Source organism: Strongylocentrotus purpuratus, unplaced genomic scaffold (assembly GCF_000002235.5).
Source record: "Strongylocentrotus purpuratus isolate Spur 01 unplaced genomic scaffold, Spur_5.0 spur5_scaffold_21, whole genome shotgun sequence".
In the NCBI taxonomy this organism is placed as follows: domain Eukaryota; kingdom Metazoa; phylum Echinodermata; class Echinoidea; order Camarodonta; family Strongylocentrotidae; genus Strongylocentrotus; species Strongylocentrotus purpuratus.
Window position 1 is genome coordinate 35,926,107 of NW_022145607.1, and position 25,630 is coordinate 35,951,736.

The window sequence follows — 25,630 nt, forward strand, 5'->3', positions numbered from 1 at the left end:
GTGACACTTTTAGAAAAATTAAAACAAAAAAAAATTGGCGTAGTCTTTAAAGTCAAGCTAAACGTTACAGCTGACATAATTTTTATGATAAATGATCAAGTTAGACACATAATCATTGCTACCATAAAAACATATTTGTTTGAATTAGATAACTGAAATGACCGCTTTCTCTATCAAAAGACTCCGTAACTCATTTTTACCATCAACACAAACAAAACATATTCATATTTCTTGAGCAAAGCCTAATTGCAGATAGGCGCATGTTGTAAATGTTCTGTTCCCACGTGCTTGTTTACGTGTAAAAACAATAATTCTCAGAAGTTTACATCGATCTGGAAAAATGCAGCGAATAGTGTAAGAAATAAGTACTTTAGCTTACGTTGTCAAGTATCATTTTATTAATATCTATGATCATAATTAGTATACCTTTTGGTTAGAATCCAGATTTGACGATTATCGGGCCACTCATGCTCGAGCCTGGCCAATTCGCCAAGGCCCGGTGGAGCTGGTAGAGCTGCATGAGCAGCCGTGCGCGGGAGTTCAGGCGCGGCGTCGATCCGGTAGCCGCTCGCGCTAGTAGTATACCTAGTATATTTTTAGTAGTGGTTGATAATGATTAATGTATGTAAGTTACATGTAGATCTAGGCTTATTCAGGAATGGAGGCTGGAGGTGAATTCATCGCCTCGGCCTTTGCATTCAAGCTACTTTATAGCTTCTTCTTTTTCCTGGAAAGTGCAAGCTTCACTTCAGTTCATGTCTCATGAAATAAAGATTAGACTAGTCTATTTGGCGCTTCAGAAACCTATCCAAAATTGGACCCGTAACTCCGGTGTGGAGATGCCCTACTAAAACATACCCAAAATGAAGTAATTATTCATTAAATGTCCAAATAAAGATCATGAGTTAAAAGTTGTTATGTTTATTAGATCTACCTGTTTCGTGTCAATTTTCTTGTTATTTTTGGCGTATTTTTCGGAAAAACGATGATTAGGCCTAGTAGACCCTATATCTACACTTTTTCACAGGTTTCACAGCAAACCGCTGCACAATACAAGTGCATACCGATGGTGGGTTGCGGGCGGGCGCGCGCCTGTGTGAAGACATTACGATAGATCCCCCGAGTTGCCATGGAAACAACATTTAAATCGCTGTTTTGACAAGATATTTTTAGAAATCTGAAATGACACCCCTTTGGAAATATGAGGATTAATCTGCCCTTTCATATGACACCTCATTTTTGAGTATCACCTTTAGGATCACAACAGTCAACGGTTTGAATCTAAATTTATTACTTACTTACTTACTTGGTATACTTGGGTGTAGAGACTGGAAGCTTGGCTTATTTGTCCCTCTTTTCTACTGCATCCCGTCTCACATATGGTTCAAACTTAATTGGATTGTTTCTCCAATACCTTTCTAGGGATGACTTGAATTGGTTAATGGTGGTAGAATTGACTACTCCTTTGGCAGAGCATTCCAATTATTTACACTTCTTATTGAGAAACTATACTGCCTAAGTCTTGTGTTGAAACGTTGTTTGACAGTCTTGAAATCATGGCCTCTTGTTGTTGAGCCAGTTGCTAGTTGGAAGAATTTTGAAGGATTCACTCTGTCAAAGCCTCTCAGGATTTTGAATATCTGTATCTGATCTGCTCTTTGTCTTCTGTAAGCCAAAGTAGGAAGTTGTAGTTCTCTAAGTCTGTCTGGGTATGCTTTTTGTCTCAGCTCAGGAAGAAGTCTGGTGGCCCTCTGCTGGACTTTTTCTAGTATGTCTTCATCTCTCTTGAGTATTGGGCACCATACAGAGTTGCAGTATTCTAGTGTTGGTCGAATAATAGTTTTGTAGAGACTAAGGAACCCGTTCTTTTGCAAGGCTGAAAACGACCTTCTTATCATTCCTAACTTAATGTTGGCTCTCTTGGCAGCATCTGCTGCATGGGTGTTGAAGCCTTGAAGGACAGGTTCTGTTGAAACAGCACTCCCAAATCTCTTTCCTCATTACCAGATGGAACTGTATAGTATAGTCTGTGTAGTCAAAACCTTGGTTCTTTCTTCCATAATGAAGTACTTTGCATTTACTTTCATTAAAGGGCAATTGCCATACATTGGACCAGTTTGTTACGGTGTTGACATCCATCTGTAGCAAATCTGAGTCAGCTTTAGAGTCCACTGTCCTGTATAACTTAGTGTCATCGGCAAAAAGCTTCATGTGGGAGTCAACAGTTGATGGCAGGTCATTGATGAAGACATGATTGAACAATGTTGGTCCGAGCACACTTCCCTGCGGAATACCGCTTGTCACAGGAATAGATCTCGACTCTTTCCCATTTACTGCAACTTTTTGAGTCCTGTCTGAGAGGTAGTCTTTAATCCAGGCAAGTAAGGGACCTTCTATTCCGTAAGACTGAAGTTTACATATGAGCCGTTGATGTGGCACGCTGTCAAATGCTTTCCGATAATCCAGATAGACGCAGTCTACATTATTACCCTGGTCAATGACATCTGTCCACTCCTCGCAAACTTCTAATAGCTGAGTCGAACAAGATCTTCCAGCCCGAAATCCATGTTGTTCATCACACATTAACTTGTTCTGTTCTAAATGATGTATGACATGCTTTCTTACTAGTTTCTCCATAGACTTGCATATAATGGATGTCAGACTCACAGGTCTGTAGTTGGCTGGGTCATTCTTCTTGCCCTTCTTGAAGATTGGAAGTTTGGAACCACTGTTTTTTTCAAAACTTTGACCAATTTTGCAATGCACATAGATCTAGACTGTATAGGGATGTGTGCAATTTCTATGGAAAGGGTTTTAGCACACAAAACCTAGTGCGCGATCAGACACCCTACTAAAACACACTGATGACTTGGTCTTGGCGATTTATTAAAAACAAAGATGATTGAAAGAAATACCCGGCTCCAAGGCCATGACAAGTCCCGCTGATAATTTCTTTACCGTCTTGTTTTGTCTTCTTCTTACTTACAGCCTTTTCACACACAGCTAAAATTCTATAAACATGATTAGTTTAAAGGGCTTTAAACTAATCACCTGTACATACAACATCATTCACACACAGAAATTTCGGTGCGATCGTTAATCGTTTCGTGATTAACTACTGCTCGTAAAATGCGCAGTAGTGCCATTGCGCATTGAAGGTCATGTCATATCAATCAAAGCGCATGCTCCATCCAGTTTAAACACGTCTGAAACACGTTTAAACACGAATAACCGTTCACACACAAAATGTCAAGCTCTCTAGATACGAACTTCGTATCTGCAGCCTGCTTTTAGGGGCGTATGAATCGCGACTTCGTATCTATCCCAACATCGTATAAACGATGTTCACACAGGGAAAATTTTCTATAAACATGTTTAAAACTGTTGAGTTAAACACGTTTATACTAATCATCTCTAGATACGATGAATTTTAGCTGTGTGTGAAAAGGCTGTTTGTCTTAATCACTTCATCATGCAGCGGGGGGATTGTGAACCCTACCCCCACAGAGCGCCAAAGAAAAAAAACCTCAAAAACGTGGAGGATCCTTATTGTTTAGGTCTTTATTGGGGCAGTTTTTTTTTTTTTTGAACTTGGAATTAAGGGTTAGAGTTAGAGTTAGGGTTTAAGTAGCCACACAAAGAATCAAAAGTGTTTTTAATTGATGCAAAACTCATATCATTGCGAAGGGGGAGCCTTGCTGATCAAATACAACAACTCTTTTCTTCAAAATATGTTTGGGGCCCGCAGTAATTAACTTTAAAAAATGCTAGTTTTGAGATCCACGGCTGGCTAGCTGCATACTGCTACACGGCGCTGAGCTGTTTGTCCAGTGTGTGACGTCACTAATTAGAGCTCGCTATGCTCGTGTGTTTGGCTTATGTTCGGGGGCGCTTGGGGGTCTAAGAAGGGTCTTGAAAAATGGCATTTTTACGCCTTTCCATGATATCTATAGAGTGGTGAAGTGTGACGTCATCAAAAATCCATTTTTTAGAATTTCTCAATTTTTACTTCATATTCCGAAAGAACATCAAAAATAATTTCCAAATGTCAAAAACCAATTGAATATGTTAAGTATTGGTTGAGATATGACCATCTGAATGAATATATGTCCTATGGGAACTCAGTGTTGTATGCTCTGGCTCCTAACCAGAGCATATAACACTGAGTTCCTATGGGGAGTATATTTATTCAGATGGTCATATCTCAACCAATACTTAACATATTCAATCGGTTTTCGACATTTGGAAATTATTTTTGATGTTCTTTCGGAATATGAAGAAAAAATTAAGAAATTCTAAAAATAGATTTTTATGACGTCACAGCTTCGGTACTCTATACGATTTCTCAGCAAATTATTCGTGTTTTTCAAGAGAAAATCTTTCCATCCATATGTAATTTGTTCTAATTATCAGTTGTTAGTGATTTTTTTTTGTGTAGCTCCTTTAAGGTAAAATGACAAAAAATGACTGTTTTTGCAGTGCAGCCGAGTTAGCCCAGATCCATGAACAAGATATGCACACAACTGACACAAGCAGCACTTCGGTGAAGTCTGCACCAGGATTAAAGAAAGATTGTGGCATGTGTGGTCCGAAGTAGAATTATTTTATCTCTATCTCTCTCTCTTTCTTTCTTTCTTTCTCTCTCTCTCTCTAACTCTCTCTCTCTCTCTTTCTCTTTCTAACTCTCTCTCTCTCTAACTCTCTCTCTTTCTCTTTTTAACTCTCTCTCTCTCTCTCTCGTTACAGAAAACCCAAGAATCAGCGAGTGAAGAGGGCTCTGGAGAAGAGAGATCCTAAACTGGTTGAAAACACAAAGACATCGTTGATGATTCGAGGAGGTCATACTAGCGAGAAGATAACCGCATTACTAACAGAGCTACACATGCTCAGGAAACCACACAGTCAGATGTTGAAGAGGTAACCAGGGCAGAGTCTCACGAAACCGTCATCATAAGTCCAATGACATCCCATTGAAATGCGTGTATTAAGTTTAACACACGTTTGAATGGGATGTGGGTGAACTTGTACTTATGATGGTTTTGTGAGAAGCTACCCAAAGGATAGAATGAATAGGACTGCTCATCAATTAAGATATAATGAGTGATCCTCTTGAATGATTTTAGAAGACGTAGACTACTGGAGATTTTGTTGATGCATTAAAGCTCATTGCATTTGAATGGAGAAGTTTGATACCACTTATTTGTTGAAAAAACATCCAAGAATTTGAGTACATACATTATTGCTGTAAGATTAATCGTCATATTGCTGTTGCTATGTCAGAATACTTGAGGTTGATGTGATTACATCTACAGAAGTATACCAATTTTCTGGCTTAGTTAAGTCATGCTTCTCTCTTTTTTTAAAGTACTGTAAATCTCTGTGTATAAGACGCAACTTTTTACCCGCCAAAAAAAAAAAAAGAAAGTCGGGGGTGCGTCTTATACATGGAGAAGCAATTTTTGCCTTGGTTTATGCATTTCTACAGTATGTATGGTGTCCTCTTACTTACTGATGCTTCGGTTGTTGCCAAAGACTCAATGATAAAATTAATATCCTGTTATTTTTGTAAGAATAAGACAATTTAACATAGATATGTAGAGATATCGTGGTCCAGTGTATACGTCGTTGGAATGTGGATCACATGGTTCATGCTTCCAGTCCCGCTGCAGCACTATAATATCTTTTGGCAAGACATTGATCTACCTGTACTGCATTTGCCACTTACCACCCAGGTGTTAGATGGGTGCTTGGTGGGAAGGACGGAATTCCTTGGATTCCAAAATCGTAGCTGGAGTAATATTGGAGTGCCTTTGAGCACCTTGCGGGTGGATATGTGCGCTCTAATAATATCCAATATTATTATTATTATTATCGTCATGTTTTTATGTGAACAAATGCTAACTAATCAATATTAACTCTCAGACAGAAAGTTACTGGTACTAGATGTAGTTCTTAATGTAAGACTCCTCGATTATAACTTACAGAAAAAACATCATGCGTCCATTTGAAGACCAGACATCTTTGGAGTTTATGTCACAGAAGAATGATGCGTCGCTGTTTGCTTTTGGTTCTCACTCCAAGAAAAGACCTCATAACCTTGTCTTTGGTAAGTCACCTACATGCAACTTATCCGAGGAAAGACTATATTTGATAAACACAACCAACACAATCCAAGAGAAAACATTGCAATATGTCTTTAATATTCCAAACTAATTCACTCCAAAAGCAGATCTTACAACCATGTCTGTGTTTTATCTCAGTAGAAAAAGTCAAGTTTGAATGAGAACTGTGATTTAACTGTCAGTTAAATAACTGTGACCTTTGAAATATTCTAATAAGTTCTTATCTTTTTCAGTCAAGCCACTTTTTGATACCGGTAATGAAATGTCATTACCAGTAATTACAGAATCTTCTTAATCTGTTTTCATGCTACTGGGCCAGTGCTGGTACTGAAGTGCATCAAAGGGGGCAGGAAAAAAACTTTCTTAAGATTAAAAGAGAGCTTATAAATATGATTGTAGGGGTGCAGGAGAAGAGAAAAACAGATGTACAAACAAATTTTGTCCAGATAAAGGCAATGTACTTAATGGTGGTATCATATCTACCGGTAGTCTTATTATTTGTGGTGAAGTCTTCACTCAACAGTAGAAGGAGTTTCATGTTTTTCTAACAAAATTTGTTCAATGCTTTTGAATCAAATGAGATAGATATTCAGTTTGTTTTGGTTTTTGTCTTTCAGGTCGCATGTTTGAACACCATACACTGGATATGATAGAACTGGGTGTTGAAAACTTCAAATCTATGCATGCATTTAAGGTAAGGAGATTAGCTTAGATTTGATATCAAATTGCATAAGCTGCTTCCTTGCTATTACAGCTAGATAGCGAGTTTCTTGTAAAGGAAAGTAGAGTTATCCGAGAAATAAATTAGTGAGAGCATGAAGGAATTCAAATAAACAATCAAGAAATGTTGTATGAGATCCTCTAGATATGAAACTTAAGATTAATTTCTTTTGATGACATCATCAACCGAGGCTTTATTTGATTAGAAGATAATCAAAAGACCTTTCACCAGGGTTCTCAACCTTGCATTACACAGGAGCAGTTATAGAGGGTTTTATCTTTTCTTTTTTTTAGAGGGGGCAAGGCTCAAATGCACCCCTCCCCCCCCCCCCCCAAAAAAAGAGAAAAATCATGTTTCTATAATGCTTCTATCATTACATACAGCATTGTTTAACTTTGCTCTAAATGTACATTTGTTTTTAGTTTTAACACATTTCTCAATGTTTTTTACCATTACAGACATCAAAGTGTACCTCTGGGACTAAGCCATGTTTGATGTTTACTGGAGAACTGTTTGATAGTGATCATATACACAAGAAACTCAAGAACTTACTTATAGGTAACACTGACTTAACATCAGTAGGTAGTTAGGCCAATCTATTTTCTTTCTTTTATTCCTCATAGCGTCTAACCTTTCTCGGGTGGGGGGGGGGGGGGGTGGGGTACTCTGTTCAATATTTTATAATGTAATTAGTACAAATAATGTAGTAATATCTCTTTACTCTCGCTAATTCAAGGACACGGATCTTTTAGGAATATATTTCCACAACATAACTTTTGACATGACCATGACTAGATTTTGAAAGAAATAATAGCATGGTATTTAAATTCCAGCAGTGCAAAACGTTCCTGATAGAGCTAGGTCCCGAAGAGTTGTATGAAGAATCATTGCAAAAATGTTGAAAAATATAATATAAGGGTTCTCATGTGACAAAAATCATACCTGATTTTGTATGAAAATTATCAACATTCAAATGGTTAAATAATGTTGATTTTAAAGGCTACCTTCAAAGAAGCTCCATACTGTTACCATTCCCTCTTTTCTTCCTTTTCTTCATGACCTGGATTGTTGTCGTTGTCGTAGATTTTTTCAGAGGTCCAGTGGTTGATGCTGTAAGATTAGGTGGAATGGAATGTGTGCTCAGTTTCACAGCCGTGGATGAAAAGATTCTCATGAGGAGTTACAAGTAAGTTGATTCATTCATGCATTTACTATACGTGTAGGCCTATAGCATTCCTCATAAAGTAGATCTACAATACAAGAAATAGTCTACAGACTTAATCAAAAAGTAAAGAGTTGCACAGGGCTTAAATTAATCCAAGGCCATGGCCGTGAATGCCCTTTTGATTGGCCTCAATGCCCCTCTCATTGGCCTTGGAGATTTGTTGTGGCCTTTCCAATTCTTCCTATTTGTGCTGTAATATAGGAATGTGCCCTACAGAAAAGTGGCCTTACCCTAAAAGTATTGAAATTAAAGGCCTGGTTGCACCATCATGGAGGCTGCCATTTGCTGTATTGATTGATGATGATGATGACGATGATGATGATGATGATGACGACGATCATGATGATGATGAGGATGATATTAACAAATAACAAGTGGATTCATATAGCGCCCTTTATGGCCCGGCCACACTGATGTTTTAGAAAAACTTATAGCTAGCGTATCAAAAAAAATCATGAAATAATGTCAAAACGTCGGCATACGCCCCCCAAAACATCGACAATTCTGCAGCATGAATAATTTGGGCGTATGCATAACATATTGAACGTATACATATCGTATGTCTAACCTTTTAGTAACCTTTCACAGCGTATGACCAGCGCATGTGCAGCGTTCTCGACCTATGCCCAATGTATGAGTAGCTTATGAGAAAACTATGGGCAGCGTGCTCGGCGTGTTGTTGAAGATCACATGTAAATTTCCTGTTTTGATATTTGAAAATTAAGATTAATTATGAATGAAAGAACTTACTTCTAAATAACGTATGTCAGCTTATACCAGCATGCTTTTAACGTATACAACTTATACCCAACCTACCCTAACTTAACGTGCACTAGCATGTTGGTGAAAATTCACATACGTCGACATACGTTACTGCTATACGTTATAGTGCGACCGGGCCATTAGAGAGGAAACAAGATGCTGTCTCTTAGTCTAATGACAAATTAAGAATTGTAGTGGTATATTTTCAGATTTTCAAGTGAATGATAACAGCTAAGGCAGAAGAGCCAAATATGTAATGTTCCATGTGTGCATTCAATGTCCTTGTTATGTGCAACTAATGTGCATCTCACTGCATCATGACTCTGAAAATGCTACATGTAGATATATATTTAAGGTAAATGCCATTTCACCTTGCGATATCACTTTAGCCAAGAATAAATCCCTTTTTTATATTAAATAATTGCAGACGAGGAAAAAATAATGCACAAATATGTTTTTTTCACTTAACCATTGAGGTTTTCTATGTTCTTGAGCCTGTTTTATGAATATTTTTTTTGGACTGTTTTATCATTTTAGAGTCATATTGAAGAAGTCTGGGAGTAGAACACCACGTGTAGAGTTGACTGAGATAGGACCATCATTAGACCTGGTCGTGAGAAGGACTAGACTAGCCACACAAGATCTATTTAAGAGAGCCAGCAAGAAACCCAAGGCCCTAAAGGTAAATGGCCGTATGTTTTGTGATGCGCAAAGATTCAATCACTTTAATTTTGGCCCTTACAAGAAGTGGGTTATTGATGTAGACAAATGCTCATGTACCCTTTACAGCTCATTTTATGTATGTTATTACCAAAGGTAAAATGATGTAAGTCAGTCACTCAATAGTGTATGATGAAGTCTAGCAAGTAAACAGGTTTCCTTGCATAATTTAAATTTAGGACACTGCCAACGTTTACATTTTACAGGACATACGTGACATATTCATAATTCCTGCAAAGTGCAAAGTTCAACAGAATTTGATGTTGACTGCAAAAGGGACATAGTATCTGTAAGTCATGTACTAAGTTGATTTATTTATTTATGTACTTACTGGTAATCATTTTTTATCCATTTATCTTTCTGTATATTTTTTTCTTCATTTATTGAAAAAAAAATTGTTTGTTTGTTTGATTGTATGATTATTTTTATTTATCTACTTATTCATGCATTTCTTTTTGATTTGTTTTGAACGTTTTCAGGCAAAGAAGAAGAAGAACATAAGTCACGATGTGTTCAAGACCATGCATGGTAGAGTGCACATGGAGAAACAAGACCTGGCGAAGCTACAGATCAGGAAGGTGAAAGCCCTCAAGAAGACCAAGGAGGAGACAAAGGATGGAAAGACAGAAGGTGGAAAGACGGAAGATGGACAGAGCGGTGTGAAGAAGAGGAGGAGTCTGCGGAGCAAGGGACAGACACAAGATGGACAGAGTCAAGCCAAGAAGAAGAGGAAGGAATGAGGATCTATGAATAAAATAGAACAAACAAGAACAAAAACTTAGCAGCAGGCATCAAAATGATTGGTCGAGCACCCGTGTTCGACCAATAGGCCTAATTATTTGACTGCCGGTCCACCCGTAGAGTATAAAACACGCTTGCTTACAATATATTTTATCACCTGACGAAGTGTAGCAGCGGCACACAAATTGTTGTGATCTTTTAGATCCCGTGTTGACCATACATTGCAAGACAAACGAATGTCACTAGCGATATGATTTTCGATACTATGTCCGCAATGAGTAATATATTTAGCATTAAACAAGAACTTTAGTAGATGGATGTCAAGTCATGCCTCATCTTAACAAGGAAATATTTTGAAGATACAGTGAAATCTGTCTATAAAGACGACCCACGGGAGACAAGAAAATGGTCTTTATGCAAAGGTGCAGGTTCCTTTAGTACATGTTTCAATGAGAAAACATTTTCAAGATAAACCATTTTCAACGGAAACAACAAATGTGGTCTTTGTAGACAGGTGGTCACTAAAGCAGGTTTGATTGTACAGTGAAACCTGTCTATAAAGACCACCCATGGGAGAGATGAAAATGGTCTTTACAGACAGGTGGTCTTTATATATATATATATATATATGTACAGGTTCCTAAATAGTACATGTTTCAATGAGAAACCATTTTCAAGGGAAACAAAAAATGTGGTCTTTGTAGACAGGTGGTTGCTAAACCAGGTTTGACTGTACCAGACCAGATCAATGAAAAGGATACAATGTTTCCTCTCTAGTAGGAAACCTTCTCATTCTCAGGGTGACTACATCAGCAGGCATTATCTTATTTCACAAGAGTTTCAGAATAATATGTGACAATTTTCCAAATCAAAGTAATGAAACTACATGTACTACAGCAGTGCAGGATTGTTTTTGGCCGTGAATCTAAATTGAGTTTTCTTCAAGATGCTCTATTCATAAAATCCGGGAAAAGCTATGTATTGGTGGAATTCCTCTAAGTACCACTTTGGTTTCTTTACCAAACTCCCTCCCCCTCCCTGCCAGTTGTATGTGCACCTATGTATCTAGAGCACAAGTAATGTTAGGGGGCTCACATCATGACGGTAACTAAAGGATATGCACAAGAAGTCATCAGTATGTGTTTTTATAGATGCCAAGTAGAAATGTTCCTCATACATTTTGTGAAATCAGAAAATGCCTTGAATCAGAACTCTGAAATGGAGTGAAAACTGTTTTGTGATTTAAGTTTCTAAATGTAATCATGAGAAATCTCTGCCATAATTTGAGAAAAAAAAAACTATTCCCAAACTGAAAAGGAAATACATGTATAAGAATCTATTCATAGTAGTAATATTTTATTTGGATGCCTGGTTTCTGAAAATTATTTTATCTTTTGCTTTAATAAATTTTAATTGTCATAAATGGAAAAAAAACCTAATTGATGCTGTCTTATTGAACTATCCATGTACTAATTATGTACCAACAATGTTTAAGTTTCATTTATTATAGCAACTGAACTATTTCTCATAAAAATGAAGAACGTATATTAGTTTTCATAATGCATCTTCAGGATGTATAAACCACTTGAAACCCTGAGCACTTGCTATGTTTTCTCATTAAGGTATTTCTAAGTAGCAGTATGTAAAGCCCTTTAAAACCATCATTAGTTACAATGCAGATGTAACTATCATCAATGTTGTAATTCATATTATCATTATCTAGATCCAAACTACATGTAGCACTTGCTAACTTTTCAATATTTTGTTGGAAGGGAAAAATTACAAGTTTGAACAATGTTTTTAGATAGTAGAACATATCCTTTTCAGGATACAGCAACTACAATCATACAAGATGATTACTTCTCTTCAATATACAAATATGTACTATTATACCATTAAATATCATGTTTTAATAAGTATTCCAATATGTGCAAATTTGTGTTTCTGTTTTCAGTGTTGGTCTGTTGGGAAAGCATGATCTTTCCCTTCTGTTTATAATAATAATAATAATAGTGGGTTCTTGTATAGAGCTCATGTCTGTCAGACTTGACACTCCTGGCGCTCCCGATTATTACCCTGGCTCTAGCATGGCTGCCACCCGGCCCCCCACTCCGGGGTCGGAATGACCGCATGCGTGTTACCAAAATGTCCGGTAAAGGGGTACTTTTCGTGCGACGAAGTCCGGCCCGTGAATTGTAAGAAAAGGGGGTGTATTTGACTTTCACCCGGAGATTTCTTGAAAAAGGGGGTGTTTTTTCTTTTTTTCTTTCATCTCTTTGGACTCCTGAGAAATTATTCTGAATTAAGGGGGGGTAAATTGAGCATTTTTCTGAATTTAGGGGGTACATTGAGCATTTTTCCGAATTTAGGGGGGTCTCCAAGGCAGGAAAAGCCCTCAAAAAACCCGCGAAAGGGGGGTTCGGAAATGTTGGCAGTCCTCAGATAGGGGGTGCTTTCAAAAAGAGGGAACAAGCACATGCGTACCCTAAATAACACTGAGTGGGGGGGGGGGGGGGGCCGGGGGCTGCCATTACAGCGCTCTAGCATTTCAAGGAATTAATTACTGCCAGGTACCCATTTACATCACCTGGGTTGATTGTGGCTAATGTAGATCAATATCTTGCCTGAGGACATTAGTGGCTTGGCGGGACTCGAACTGCAGACCTTGTGATTGACAGTCCGGTGACATATCCACTCAACCACGACACCTCTCCTTTAATCTCTTTTAAAATCTGTACAATGTCAAGCCATATTAAACTAAATGTAGATCATAAATTAAATGAGGGGGAAGGATTCTTTGTTAAAAGCTCTATGTGAAGTTGCAATGACTCAAGATTATGAATAAAGGAGACATTGTGGAGGTGCAAAATAATATTGTGAGAAAATACATGAATAGTTGAGAGAAAAAAATAAAAGAAACGTACTGTATACTGGTATTAAATCAGTAGACTTGACCGTCTACATGTATAAATTAAACACAGACACTTGTGTTAATATGTGATTTCCATATTTGTGTTTTATGTATTCATACATGTACATGTAGTTCACAACCTCCATTCCATTATCGGTACACAATAAAAAGAAAATAAATTATTAAAGATAAAGACCAGTTATGTTCATGCGATTGCCTTGTGAAAGCAATGTTGTGGAATCGATCAGAAAAGGTTGATCATCTAGCATACAGTATAAGTATTGGTGTGTACTGCAAGGTTCTGGAATCATCAAAATGATAATAAATTTGGACCAGTCTTAGTAAAGATGTATATATTATGGGACTATGCAACACGTGTGCGATATCTATCCGGTCCAAAAAGATGTAATAATTTACCAAATATATCAATTAGTAGGCGGTTTCTCAGCAAAATTTGTATCGTCACGTATTAGTCAAAACATCTTTCACATGATTGGTAATAAGAGCTTCCGTTTCATTGTTTGAGAGGGGGGCGTTTCCAAAACTGGTCTTTACCTTTTACTAAGTTTCCCATATAATGCAATTATATTTCCCGAAAGGATTGGCTTCAAGTGAAATAGTGCGAATGTGATATGGTTAATAATTTTGTGCGATTCATATCAATATTGTACTTGATACATTTGTATCTGTGAAACATGTATAATTCAGTCTGTGTACTTCCAAATACATTTTTAATAAAACATTCTTTGGATTGAATTGAAAACCTTGACAGATGTGCAGTGGCTAGAGTTGGATCCAATGGAGAACATTCCCCTCTCCACTTGGAACTGTCTGAAAATAAAGCCCCTCTAAAGTGTTTGGAGCCCCAAATTCACCAAAAATATGATGGCAAAATTTCACTAAAATTGTATCATAATGTGAAAGAGGATGACACTTCTGCAAAGATTTCTCCCAAATAATGTGTCGAAAACAAATAATCTGGATTTTCTGTTATATGCAGAAAACCTAAATTTTGTATTCTTTCATCAATATTTGACTTCAAACAAATTTGTTTTGAAATTCCTTGCAGAAATGTGTCTACACATCCTTTCATATTATGAACCAATTTAGGGTGAAATTTAGCCATCAAATTTTGTTAGGCTCCCAACACTTTAGAAGTTTAGAGGGGCTTGAAAATGGGCCCAGTTCAACATTCATATCAGCCTGTAGTAGATATCATATCAAAATATATGATCAGACAGACATGTTTTTTCATCACTCTACATATAAATTGAGGAGTAAAAGAAGAAAGCACACAGAAAAAAACACAAACCACACAATTATGTTTTAATACCAGAAACTGATTATTATTATTCTTTTACACTAACAATTTCAATGTGACATCTCATAAACCAGGAAAAAAAAAGGTCAAGAATGGATACAATAAGAAGTACAACTCAATATCCCTGCAACATCTGCATCTCCTCTCCATATACTCTTCAATATTAGCTACATTAACTATAACATCTAAACCAGTAAATACTTCAAGTCTTATCATATGTACAGCAATCAATGTCAATGTCGTATTTAATATGCCCTTTTTTTTTCTTCAATGAATATATTAAAAGAGGGGAGAGGTGCAAATTATTGTGTATATACATGTATAGGTATATGACAACATTTACAGGTTAGTTACGCATGTACAGAGATATCATTATAATTATAAATGAGGTCTTTGTTATACAATTTCTTACTTAAAGATGCATTTTAGAGTCAACCATTTCCAGACTCTCTCTGCTGAATGGTCACATAGTTCCTGATGGAAAATAATCTAAAAAGTTCATAAGAAAAGGGGATGTCTGTCATCTGACACTGGAGAGAAAATAAAGGCATGTCCTGTAACACATGCCCTCATCTCTGTATGATATACAATGTACAATACATGTAGTTGTCTAGTAAGCTCAACAAACAACCAATTCTTTTTGTCTCGTTTTGATTTTAAAATAGCTACACCTCGTAAAATGAGAGATGTGTGCCAACAACCAATCAAAAATCAGATTTTCGCTCAGTTTGCACCTTGCGATAAAAGATTGCCATTCTGAAAGTCTGGAAATGGTTAACACTGCATTTAACATGGTAAAGTACCGTAGTAGATATAGAAGCAAAAATACATCAAAACCTAAAGAAACATTATATACTTAGAGTTTAAGGAATAATTCTCCAAACAAATCTAAAATGCAAATTATTGAATGAGCACATGAAAATGGTTTCTATACATTCATTTGATTATGTTTGTTTGTACCAATATCATTTTTGTTCATTATGGGATGAGAACTTACCTTTCACATAATAGAAAGAGAAAACATTTTTAGATTCCGGTTTCTTCTAACTCTTTACAATTTCTACATAAATCAAATAAATATGGCCAGTAACGTTAAGACCCGTTTTCACAAAATTAAACACCAATCATACCAGTTGATTTCGAAATTGGCCACTCCGAATAGTTCTCAAATAATGGGTTATAAAATCTGGCAAAGAACTTCATATTTTTCCTTGGATAGTGACTCTCATTGCACAGCTAATTTTTTGTTCCCTTTGAAGTACCAGACTTCATATTTATCTACGAGAGGCATTCAGATCTCTTTTGATGGCCAAATCTACAAATCTTACCATCAGAACAGAAGTAGAAATGTATTATATAAGGATGCTTTCTCATGAAAACTGGTTTAATGGCTTCAAACTTGCATGCACACACTTTTATGTCTTTGTTTTGTCATCTTCTATCAATCTTTAAAAAAAAAAAAAACTATTTACAAGTTACTAAAACCTACTGTTTCATCTTACAAACCTCGGAACAAGGGCAAAAAACTAACTCAAAAGAATGAAGAATAAATAAGAATAATTCAATAAAATGACACGAATAAATTTAAATGTTCTATTATACTTTTGAAGAATGTTGGCCAGAAATTAATAGCACCAAAACAGACAACACAAGGAAATAGGATTTACTGAACAGCATAGTTACCTTATCTATCATGAGAGAGAGCTTCAATATTTACAATGATAGAGACAGTCTGGACAATGCAGAACAAACACACTTTCCTTTCCTCACTATTAAGAGGCTCATTCTCAAACACATAAACACATATAAAAGTGTGAAAATATCTATCAATGTATCATATTTAAAAAAAAGGTTCAACAAAAATAATCCCACAGGGGTTAAGAAAAGCGAGAGGCTTCTGCACGTTTTTTTTCTTCTACTTCCTGTACAATAATGCCTCACGCACTTCACGCTTCAAGTGGAACATATCGAGGGGGTCAGTGACACAAAGACGGAACTCCATTTTTTGCCAAAATGAGTATTTGATATCAAAATGTTCAGAAAAATGTGGGCTTTCCAGGAAACACAAAGACTTCACCCAACACCCCCATTGAAGTCAATGGCTAGTGAAACATAGACTTAACTCCTTAAGGCCCAAGTGCTCAGTGACACATTAGCCACTTTTTCTCAAAATGGCCAAAATGGAGTTACGTCCTTGTGTCACTGACCCCTCAATATCATATGTGAAGTAGAGTTCTGGGAAACAATGATCCTCTCCGATTTACACTCAGACACACTCATTATAAGAGTGATCATTGACACGTACAGTGAATTTCATAAACCCATTAAGTTGTCCAGACTGCAGTTTTTGAAGTGTACAAATCACCAACAAATAATTAGCTCTGTATGCTCAGGGTTCCGTGTGCAGAGTATGAGTGTCCAATATTACTTTCTATAAACAGATACTGCAAGTTTAGATCAACTCTCAATTAACATAAAAGTGACAGTTGAGTAGACTACTTGACACACCCGTACATGCTCGTATAGAATAGGGAACCCAAGACCAACTTTAGTTTTTGTTGTAGGGCGTTTTAAGTTCATTTCCTCCTACTCCTCATAGAATGATGGAGAAAGATTTTTGGAGGTTGTTTTATGGAAATGACTGTTAAAAGAGAACTGGGGTTTTCCCTCATTGTGCAAACCTTAGGATGAAAGATCAGCCTTCAAAACTATGCATTGTACATGTAAATGTATATCAAGTATAAGACCACAGTACAGTTAACAGCATACTTCACTCAACTCACCCCCCCCCCCCCCCCAACACACACACACACACACACAGGTCATCTGCTACAAATGATGTTCAGATAATATTCCATAGCTAATGTTTTCGATTTCAACCATGTAATCTTGGCTGAGCTTAATACTTATCCCAGAACTCTACATCACGAAGGCAGTAAACATATTTATTCGATTCGTCCAATATTATACACGATGTAAGTCATCTGGTTCCTCATTATCATGAGATATTTTGTGGTTGAGACCATGAATTCTTCTTACAGAATACAAGGTATCAACAGATTAAGTTTCAATACACTCACTCGCAATGCAAACCCTGAAATAAGATTAACTGTAATGCATCATCATTAGCCATATATTGTGACCGTGTACAATGAATGATACAATGTTAATGAATCCCATCGTAATGACAAGATGGCCGTCTTCCTCTATCACACTTGTGGAAAGAGAAAAAAAACTTGAGTTTCACCGTTTCCTTGCCAAGTAATACGTGTGTAAATCATACAAGTGAATAACAGTATTCGATATACACAAATGCATGCAATAAGGGTAAATACGCATTTACACAGGAATTTGCTGGCTAGTTGGCACCCCCCCCCCCCCCCCCACAATTCTTATGCTTGGTTGGCATACCAGTCCAAAACAAAATTTACCAGCTTTGTATACATGTGCAAGTCCATGACTCTTTGGCCATTTTGTTGGTAAAACTAAATGTTCTAATCTTTTTACGTTCATGGGAGCTCCTTTTGATTTTTCTAGCATCGTTATTTTTATTTATTGTTGTTAATATTATTATTGCTCATGTTTTAGTTTTCAAGAGCTCATGTGAAGCTCTCCTAAGCTAAATGGCACGCTTTAAGCTTTTGATAGGCTAACATTTTAAAACATTCATAAGGTAAACTAAAGTCTTTGATAGAGTCCTTTACATATGAATTCAATTATAACTCAACTAGATGCTTACGAAAAAGCTTGAAGTCTCTACCCTCTTCAGAAATAATAGCTCTGTGGATTTCTCATTTTGTTTCTACTTATTTAAATCATATGATCACACTTTCATCACTATTTTCTTCTTTTTACCTTCTTCTTTCATGAGGAAGGAGGGGGGGGGGGGTGTAGATCATGGCCATCTACATCGAGTCCTATTTGCAGGAATAACATGCATACAAGTATATATATCTAGGTATCAAGAGTGATCCAATACAGGAGTTACGTTAAATGGGGGGGGGGGGGGGGGGACGCTACAATGATGTAAGCCATCGTCTGTGCCCACTGCAGTGACTAGTCATCTCATGTAACAAGCCATGATATTGAAGCGTCTGCATTGTGAGTCCTTGGAGTACGGTAGGTTGGTTGGTTGGTATGACAGAGCTGTATGGACATCTCTTTGTTTCATCATTGCACTTTGGGTGGGTTTATGAGACATCTACGAGAGGAAGAGAACAATATAAATACAACCTTTCAGTCACATACAAATACTTAAAAAATAAAATGCTAAAACTACTTGGTAAATCATCATGCTGTTTAGACAAACAGAACTTTGTTTACAACATCATGAGAGAAATCTATGATTATAAATTATCATTAAAAGCCTAGATCGGGTAACTTAGTCTTAGATCGTTAAAAAAAAATCCTTGATTTAGCTCATGCTGTAATGAATATTATAAACATTTAGGTCAGTCAGGAACCCATGACTTTTACAAGCCGATCGCCGGTTTAAATATCAAGATATTTATGATTGAAAATCGAAATCAAATTTTGCGTTTGCCAAACAGTTTTCATAACACTACAGTCTATTGGTGATGTAGTGATAAATTTGTCAATATTTATCACTTCATATTTCATAACAATAATGTTTCAGACACATGTACAAATGGGCGCAGGAAAGTAAAACGGATTATGTTGCACCTAATAAACAGATGTTGAAAAGTATTTGAATACATTTACTTGAAAAACGACTTTGCACAGTACGTCAAGTTATACAAATTTAAAATTGGCGATGCCCATGCCGTGCTGAGAAACTGTACATTATGCTAAGAATATCTTGCTTAACACCTCCCTCATACACTTTGGTGGGTAATCTTGTAGATTAATGGGCACAAATACAATCTCAGTATAGTTATTTCTCGAGGTGAGGTTTCCTTCAAAAGGCCTGAAAATGATTTGACTATGATACTTACAGCTCATGCTGGTGGAGGTAAAGCGACGCTGAATCTGATCTTGATTGAACTTCACAAACGCATCATATTGCTCTGAAAGAACAAAGAAATGAACTTCTGGTTAATCATATCTAAATAATCATTGTTTTTATTATTATTACTACAGTCAAGCCTGCTTTAGTGATCATCAAGGACCACATGTTTTGTTTCCCTTTAAATGGTTTTTCCAACGAAACATGTACTAAAGGAACCTGTCTACAAAGACCACTTTTTGTGTTTCCCTTGGGCGGTCGCTGTAGACGGGTTTGACTGAATTAATATTATTATGTATTTGGCGTCATCAGAGCCTGGGAGGGGAGAAGTGAATTATATCACTTTGACCCTCGGGTCTTTCCCCCCATTATAACTGCTTGAGAACTTTCCACCTACTCTAATACCAATAGTGCAGTGAGTTCTGAATGTGCAAAGGTGGAGAACTCACCTTTAATTGGGGCCTTTAACATCCTATCTGAGGGACGGGAGTGTTCTCCACTGTAAACTATCCCGTGTCTATGACACAGGGGAAGGGCACGTTAACACACAACACAGGCTTCAGCCATCCGCCTGGGTCGGATTCGGACCCACTATCTTTGGTTCAAAAGGCAGACGCTTTCAATATTAACTGAGCGAACCGGCCTCTCCTCCTTAGGGTACAGCTAGCCTCATCAAAGTCTATGCTATCTATGCATGCACATCGAGAGACTTCATTTCCAAAATAATTTTGAACGATGGACAAGTGGGCTTTCTGACCGGAGACTCTTGGTCGAGCTCAAGCGGGTAGAAGTTCATGAGGTGTCATAACATATTATTTTAAATACTAAACTGTTATTTTTTACAAGATAAATTTCTCCTTGATCAAATTATCAAATGACCAACAGTTTTGTGAATAGTCTGAGTATTGAGTATCCAGGGGGGTGTTTCACAAAGATTTTAAGTTGAACTTAACTCTAAGATGGACTTAAATATTATGGAGAGCCATTTGTAGCCTAATGCTGAAATACATTCAAAAGCAAAACTCCAAAATTTAAGACTTTTCATAAATTCCACATCAAGAAACATGAAATCTCCCATGATAATAGAAAATATGAATGATTTGAATCAACATTCTATGCCTTTTAAATAACTTTTACAAAATATTTTCATAGATGCTAACGGCTTTCCATAATTGTTTAGTCCAACTTGGGATCTTTGTGAAACACCCCCCTGGACAAGAAAGGAGTGGGACTTACCAGCTAACTTGCAGGACAGGGCTTTGTCATATTCCTCACGTATCCTAGATTCTTGCTCCTTCAACATTTGTTCACATATTAGGATGACCTGTAGAAGTAGAACCAATCAAATTATGTAAAAACATGCATTTATCTGAGTAAAAGAACATTATCATAAAGATTCTTCATCGCAACTAGTTACTAATTGTAAATGTAAGGAATTGTATGGAAACATGTGTACATGTATAACCTATTTTCCAATAACATGTTGTCAACCGATCCCCTTATATAAATTTTATGAAAACAACAGGGTTTATTTAAAGCCACACTGTCCTACTTGTAGCTACTTGCTCCCTCTATATAGAAAACAATGCCTAATCGGTGACCATTGGTCCCCCATGATCCTCTTTTTCTTATGTTAATTGAGAGCTGAGTTGATGAGATAACCACCTGTCCAGTGACCTTGCAGGGCAGTCTAATCCCTCTCATAAACTAGTACAGATAAGCTTTAATCACATCACTAGCAGATCCCCCCTCCCCCAGTAAAAAAAAACAAAAAAACACAATGATACTTGTAATATACGCGTGCCCGACCACAATTTAAAGCCTCAATCAGAAATGTAGCAGTAAACCGTAATTGTAAAAAAATATTTTATAACGAGGTAAGTGTCATATGCTTCACATTTCTGTATCTTATAACATATGTAGCTCAGTGAATATGTGTAGGACCTTTGTTACGCGCACTTCCCATTCATTTACCAGCGCAATTTACCACTTCATATCTAAGCAAGCCTCGACTCTACTCAAATGGATTAATGTAAGGATTAGGTACATGTACATGTAAGCACCAACTTGAATTCCTATCCATGGGACAATGAATAAGAAGGTACAGTCAAACCACATATTTTAGTTTCCCTTGAAAAAATGTTATCGAAACATGAACTATAGGCACCCGTCTTCAAAGACCACCTGCCTATAAAGACCACTTTCCTTGTCTCCCTTGGGTGGTCTCTATAGACAGGTTTCACTGAATTACTTCTATCCCTACCTGTTTTAAAGTGAACATAGGCTGATCTTTGGTTTGTGTTTGTTGTAACGAGCCTGACGGCAAATCACATAACAGTATTTTAGTTTCCCTTGAAATGTTTTCTCATTGAAACATGAAATAGAGGCACCCGTCTACAAAGACCACCTGTCTATAAAGACCACTTTCCTCGTCTCCCTTGGGTGGTCTTTATAGACAGGTTTCACTGTATTCGCTATGAACATGCCGGACAAAGAAAGAGGACAAAATGTACAGTTCCTCAGGTAGTCAAAGGAACATCCCTTCACTGCTACTATGTAAAAATGTGTAGAACACGGTGTCGCATGCATATTCACCCGTTCTATTCATTTTTACATAATAGCACTGAAGGTATGTTCCTTTGTCTACCACAGCAATTGTTGAGGGTAGAATGAGGAACTGTATATTTTGTCCTCTTTCTTTGTCCATCATGTTCATAGTGATTTCTTCTATCCCTACCTGTTTTAAAGTGAACATAGGTTGATCTTTGGTTTGTGTTTGTTGTAACGACGAGCCTGAAGGCATGGTGGGCTGTGGCATAGGATTGGTGGAGGTGGACGGGGGTGGTGAGAAGCATCCCGATGTAAGACCAAACCTAGACGCCTGTTCAACCATCGCCGATGATGTAAGACCAAACCTAGATGAATGTTCAACCATCTCTGATGATGAAGGCGCCTCACTGCTGTACGATTCTTCTAGTCGTTTCCTTCGCCTTATCCTGCGCCATTCATGACTAATGTGAGCTACCAGTTGACCTGTAAATAAACAACAGAAGTAAATATCATTAAAAACAGTCAGGGCGCGACAAACCCGCTTGCCCGACGTCCCGGGGCAACCAAATTGAGCCGTCGGGCAAGTAAATCAAATTATCACTTGCCCGATTCGGGCAAGTGATACTTTTACAGTAATTTCCTAGTGTCCAAGAACTCTACCATTCACCCGTCAACTTCTTACCCGTCGTCAAAATCCAGAAGCAAAAAAGCGATCGTTCCGATTTCGAAAAAACTTCACAGACAGCTAGCCAGCTCAGCTAGCTCAGCGCGCATGCAACAGTGACACTTCAAGCCATGAATGCCGCTCCGCCTCCACGCACGGCCGGCCGTGAGCTAGCTAGAGACAGCTAGCGCGATCGTACCAGCTGCGAGCTTATTCGCGCTCTCTCTCTCTAGCTCTGCAGGCCGCACCGACAGGCCTTTGCTATTCTCTGATTGCCGATTGGTTGAATCACGCCAAATATGACGTCATTATTCTAGGGAAATGAACACGTGCGAATCGGAATGGAATAAACAACAGGGATTTTCTAGTAAGTACAAAAAGTCAAATGTTTGATATTTATTCATGTGGCTACCATTAATGACATGTTTGTATCATATTTTTTACAACAGGGTCATTATGCTTTTTTACATGACTGAATATTAAAAACTTAAACCTGCTTGAACCATTCTACCTTGCCGAGATTCATGTGAATCTGATTATTTATGGAGAATCAATAAAATGCGTTTTTTAAACCTTCAACCATCCTTTGTTGACCATTTTCTTTGACATATTAGGTTATTATTCAGTACAGTTACACTGTACATGTATGTGCATTAATTTGCTATCTAAAACACTAACTTATCATTACGAGATAATAAATGCTTTAACCTCGAGTCCTTTTTCGCTTTAAAGTTTTGGGCAAGTGGAAATATTGTTTGGGCAAGTAAATTGAAAACCCACTTGCCCGACAGGGCAAGTGGTGAAAAAAATTCTTGTAGCACCCTGACAGTGTCATACCATTTCAACTCTATTAATAAGTGTTTACTTCATCTGCCTTACGTTTAAAATCAGGACTTCATTAACGTCACAGCATTCTGATCAAAAGCATGACAGGGGACCATCTTCCGAACAAAGAAGATGCCCGGAGATTCTTGAATGCTTGACTTTGCTATTAGCAGTGCGTTTTCCACAAATTTCCAAGTTTCAAATTCATTGCTCCACTGAATCTGAAGAAATTGAACCATATAGTTGAGGCCCCCAACTTCAAAATAACATTTTCAGGAAAACTGTGAAAGATATTTCAAAACAGATACATTTTACAAGTGTTTTGTTGTCTGCATGGGAAATGTTAAGTTATTAAAGGGGTGACCACAAAAATAAAGATTGCCCGCATTTTTCGCTTACGATTCTGATTTCCGATCCGAAAAACGGATTCCGCGATGATTTTCTTGATGCGATTTAGATCTAGAGTCTAGACCTCGACTTAGTACAGACTTTAACGTTGTGAGCAATAAATCCTTGGGAACACGGACCCATAAAAGAAGACGGTGAACTGTTTTTTTTTTATAATGCAGACTTTGTTTATTCTTCGCATTGCCAGCGCGCGGATCGGAACGCGAAGCCCGCAGAGCGCCCTACAAAAAACTAAAATGCAGACGATCCTTATTTTTTAGGAAACATTGTGATTGTGTCCGCGTGTACGAGGATATCATCATTTAAGCGGAAGATCCGCATTCTCGGACCAGCGCCCCTACTATACTGCCCACTGCTCAGTCACTCCACCCCCTCTACCCTCAGCCTCAGGCACTGGCTCAATAAAGTTTGCAACCCTTGCCTACCTAGTCAGACCCCGTTTAGACGCCCCCCCCCCCTTTCAAAAAGCTTGGTTAAGTGAGACTTGTAAACTTATTATCAAGTCACAAATGTTATACCTAGACTACACTTTTTGAAAAGTAACTAGATCTATGACCCGGTATTCAATATTCATTCATTCGTTGATGACGTTCGATTGTCGTTCTTCTCTTGACTCGCCCCCGACCCGGCCCGGTCCGGCCCGGTCATTGTTATGATACGAATTATGTTCAGCATCCGGTAACCTCACCTGGTGATATTCTTGGCGTGACTGGAGAAAATGGTGATTGTTGAAGACTACTTTTAGATGTTGGTGTCGATGGAGTTATTATCGGTGAACATCTTCTTCTTTTAGGGGAGGTTCCAGGGCTATGAAGAGGATCAAAGTCAAGAGTCCGTTTTAGTGTCGCACAAGCCATTGTATACCTACAGCAAGAATTAAGAAAACACTCCTCCTTTTAAGCCCAGAAAACGGGCACTTGCGACACTCAAATTCACTACAAAATTAAAGGACGATGTGGATAAATCTCCACTTTATAATATTTGATCAGCTTTTCTCCCTTATTTTTCCAAAATGTAGTGATGATTCGCGATTTAAATCGGTGTTTCCTCTAAGCCCTAAGATTGATTTCGGAGTTGCTGATGGCCGATACGGGAATTACGTACGAACGTATAGTAAATCTACAGTGCATACGTACGTACTATGTACGTACGTGCATATAATATACGCGATAAGTTCATTGGCTATGGAAAGCCGTTGGTGACTTTATTCACGTGCCCCAGACGTATGGAACGCGGCACACGTCTGCTAAATTGACCAATCACCGCCTGTTATTTAGCAGGCGCGTGCAAGGTGCGATTGCACACGCCTATTACTTTGCCAGACGGATGCGCAGAACGCTCGTAAATTGATTTTTAAGGCAACCAATCAAGTCCGCTGTTACAAAGCTGCTCAGCTCGATCAGTACGTACGGGGCCTGTTCGCTATTACAAAACTGCTCAGGTCAGTACATATTGGATGGGGGACACACCCACGGCCAGGCACGGATCCAGGGGGAGGGCCGAAGGGGTCTCCCCCCCCCCCCCCTCCCCCGCCAAAAAAAGAGAGCTAGAGAGAGAAGGAACATAAGGGAAGGGGAAAGAGGAAAGAAAAGAGGGGAAAAAAGAGATCGGCGGGGGGGGGGCGACAGAGGGCCTTGCCTACGAGGCTGTTGCCCCCCTCCCCCTCCCCCCAAAAAGAGAGAAGGAAGGAAAGG

At 37.9% G+C, this 25,630-nt stretch overlaps 2 protein-coding genes across 2 annotated transcripts; one reads left to right on the forward strand and one right to left on the reverse strand.

The window, feature by feature from the left end:
• The first annotated feature begins 296 nt into the window (after positions 1-296).
• LOC755131 (ribosome production factor 2 homolog) lies at positions 297-10,798 on the forward strand. The gene is made up of 8 exons (XM_030994666.1): positions 297-354; positions 4,747-4,917; positions 5,985-6,106; positions 6,740-6,816; positions 7,302-7,401; positions 7,927-8,029; positions 9,368-9,512; positions 10,030-10,798. Exons 1-8 carry the CDS (start codon positions 341-343, stop codon positions 10,288-10,290), a joined length of 993 nt encoding a protein of 330 aa, XP_030850526.1. The 5' UTR covers positions 297-340; the 3' UTR covers positions 10,291-10,798.
• A 3,728-nt stretch (positions 10,799-14,526) lies between these two features.
• On the reverse strand, positions 14,527-25,051 carry LOC591544 (akirin-2). Its single transcript, XM_791103.5, has 5 exons — positions 24,625-25,051; positions 22,227-22,522; positions 20,726-20,813; positions 19,479-19,550; positions 14,527-18,724 (listed from the first exon to the last, which is right to left on the reverse strand). The coding sequence occupies exons 1-5, from the start codon at positions 24,791-24,793 to the stop codon at positions 18,714-18,716; spliced, it is 636 nt and encodes a 211-aa protein (XP_796196.2). The 5' UTR covers positions 24,794-25,051; the 3' UTR covers positions 14,527-18,713.
• Positions 25,052-25,630: the final 579 nt, after the last annotated feature.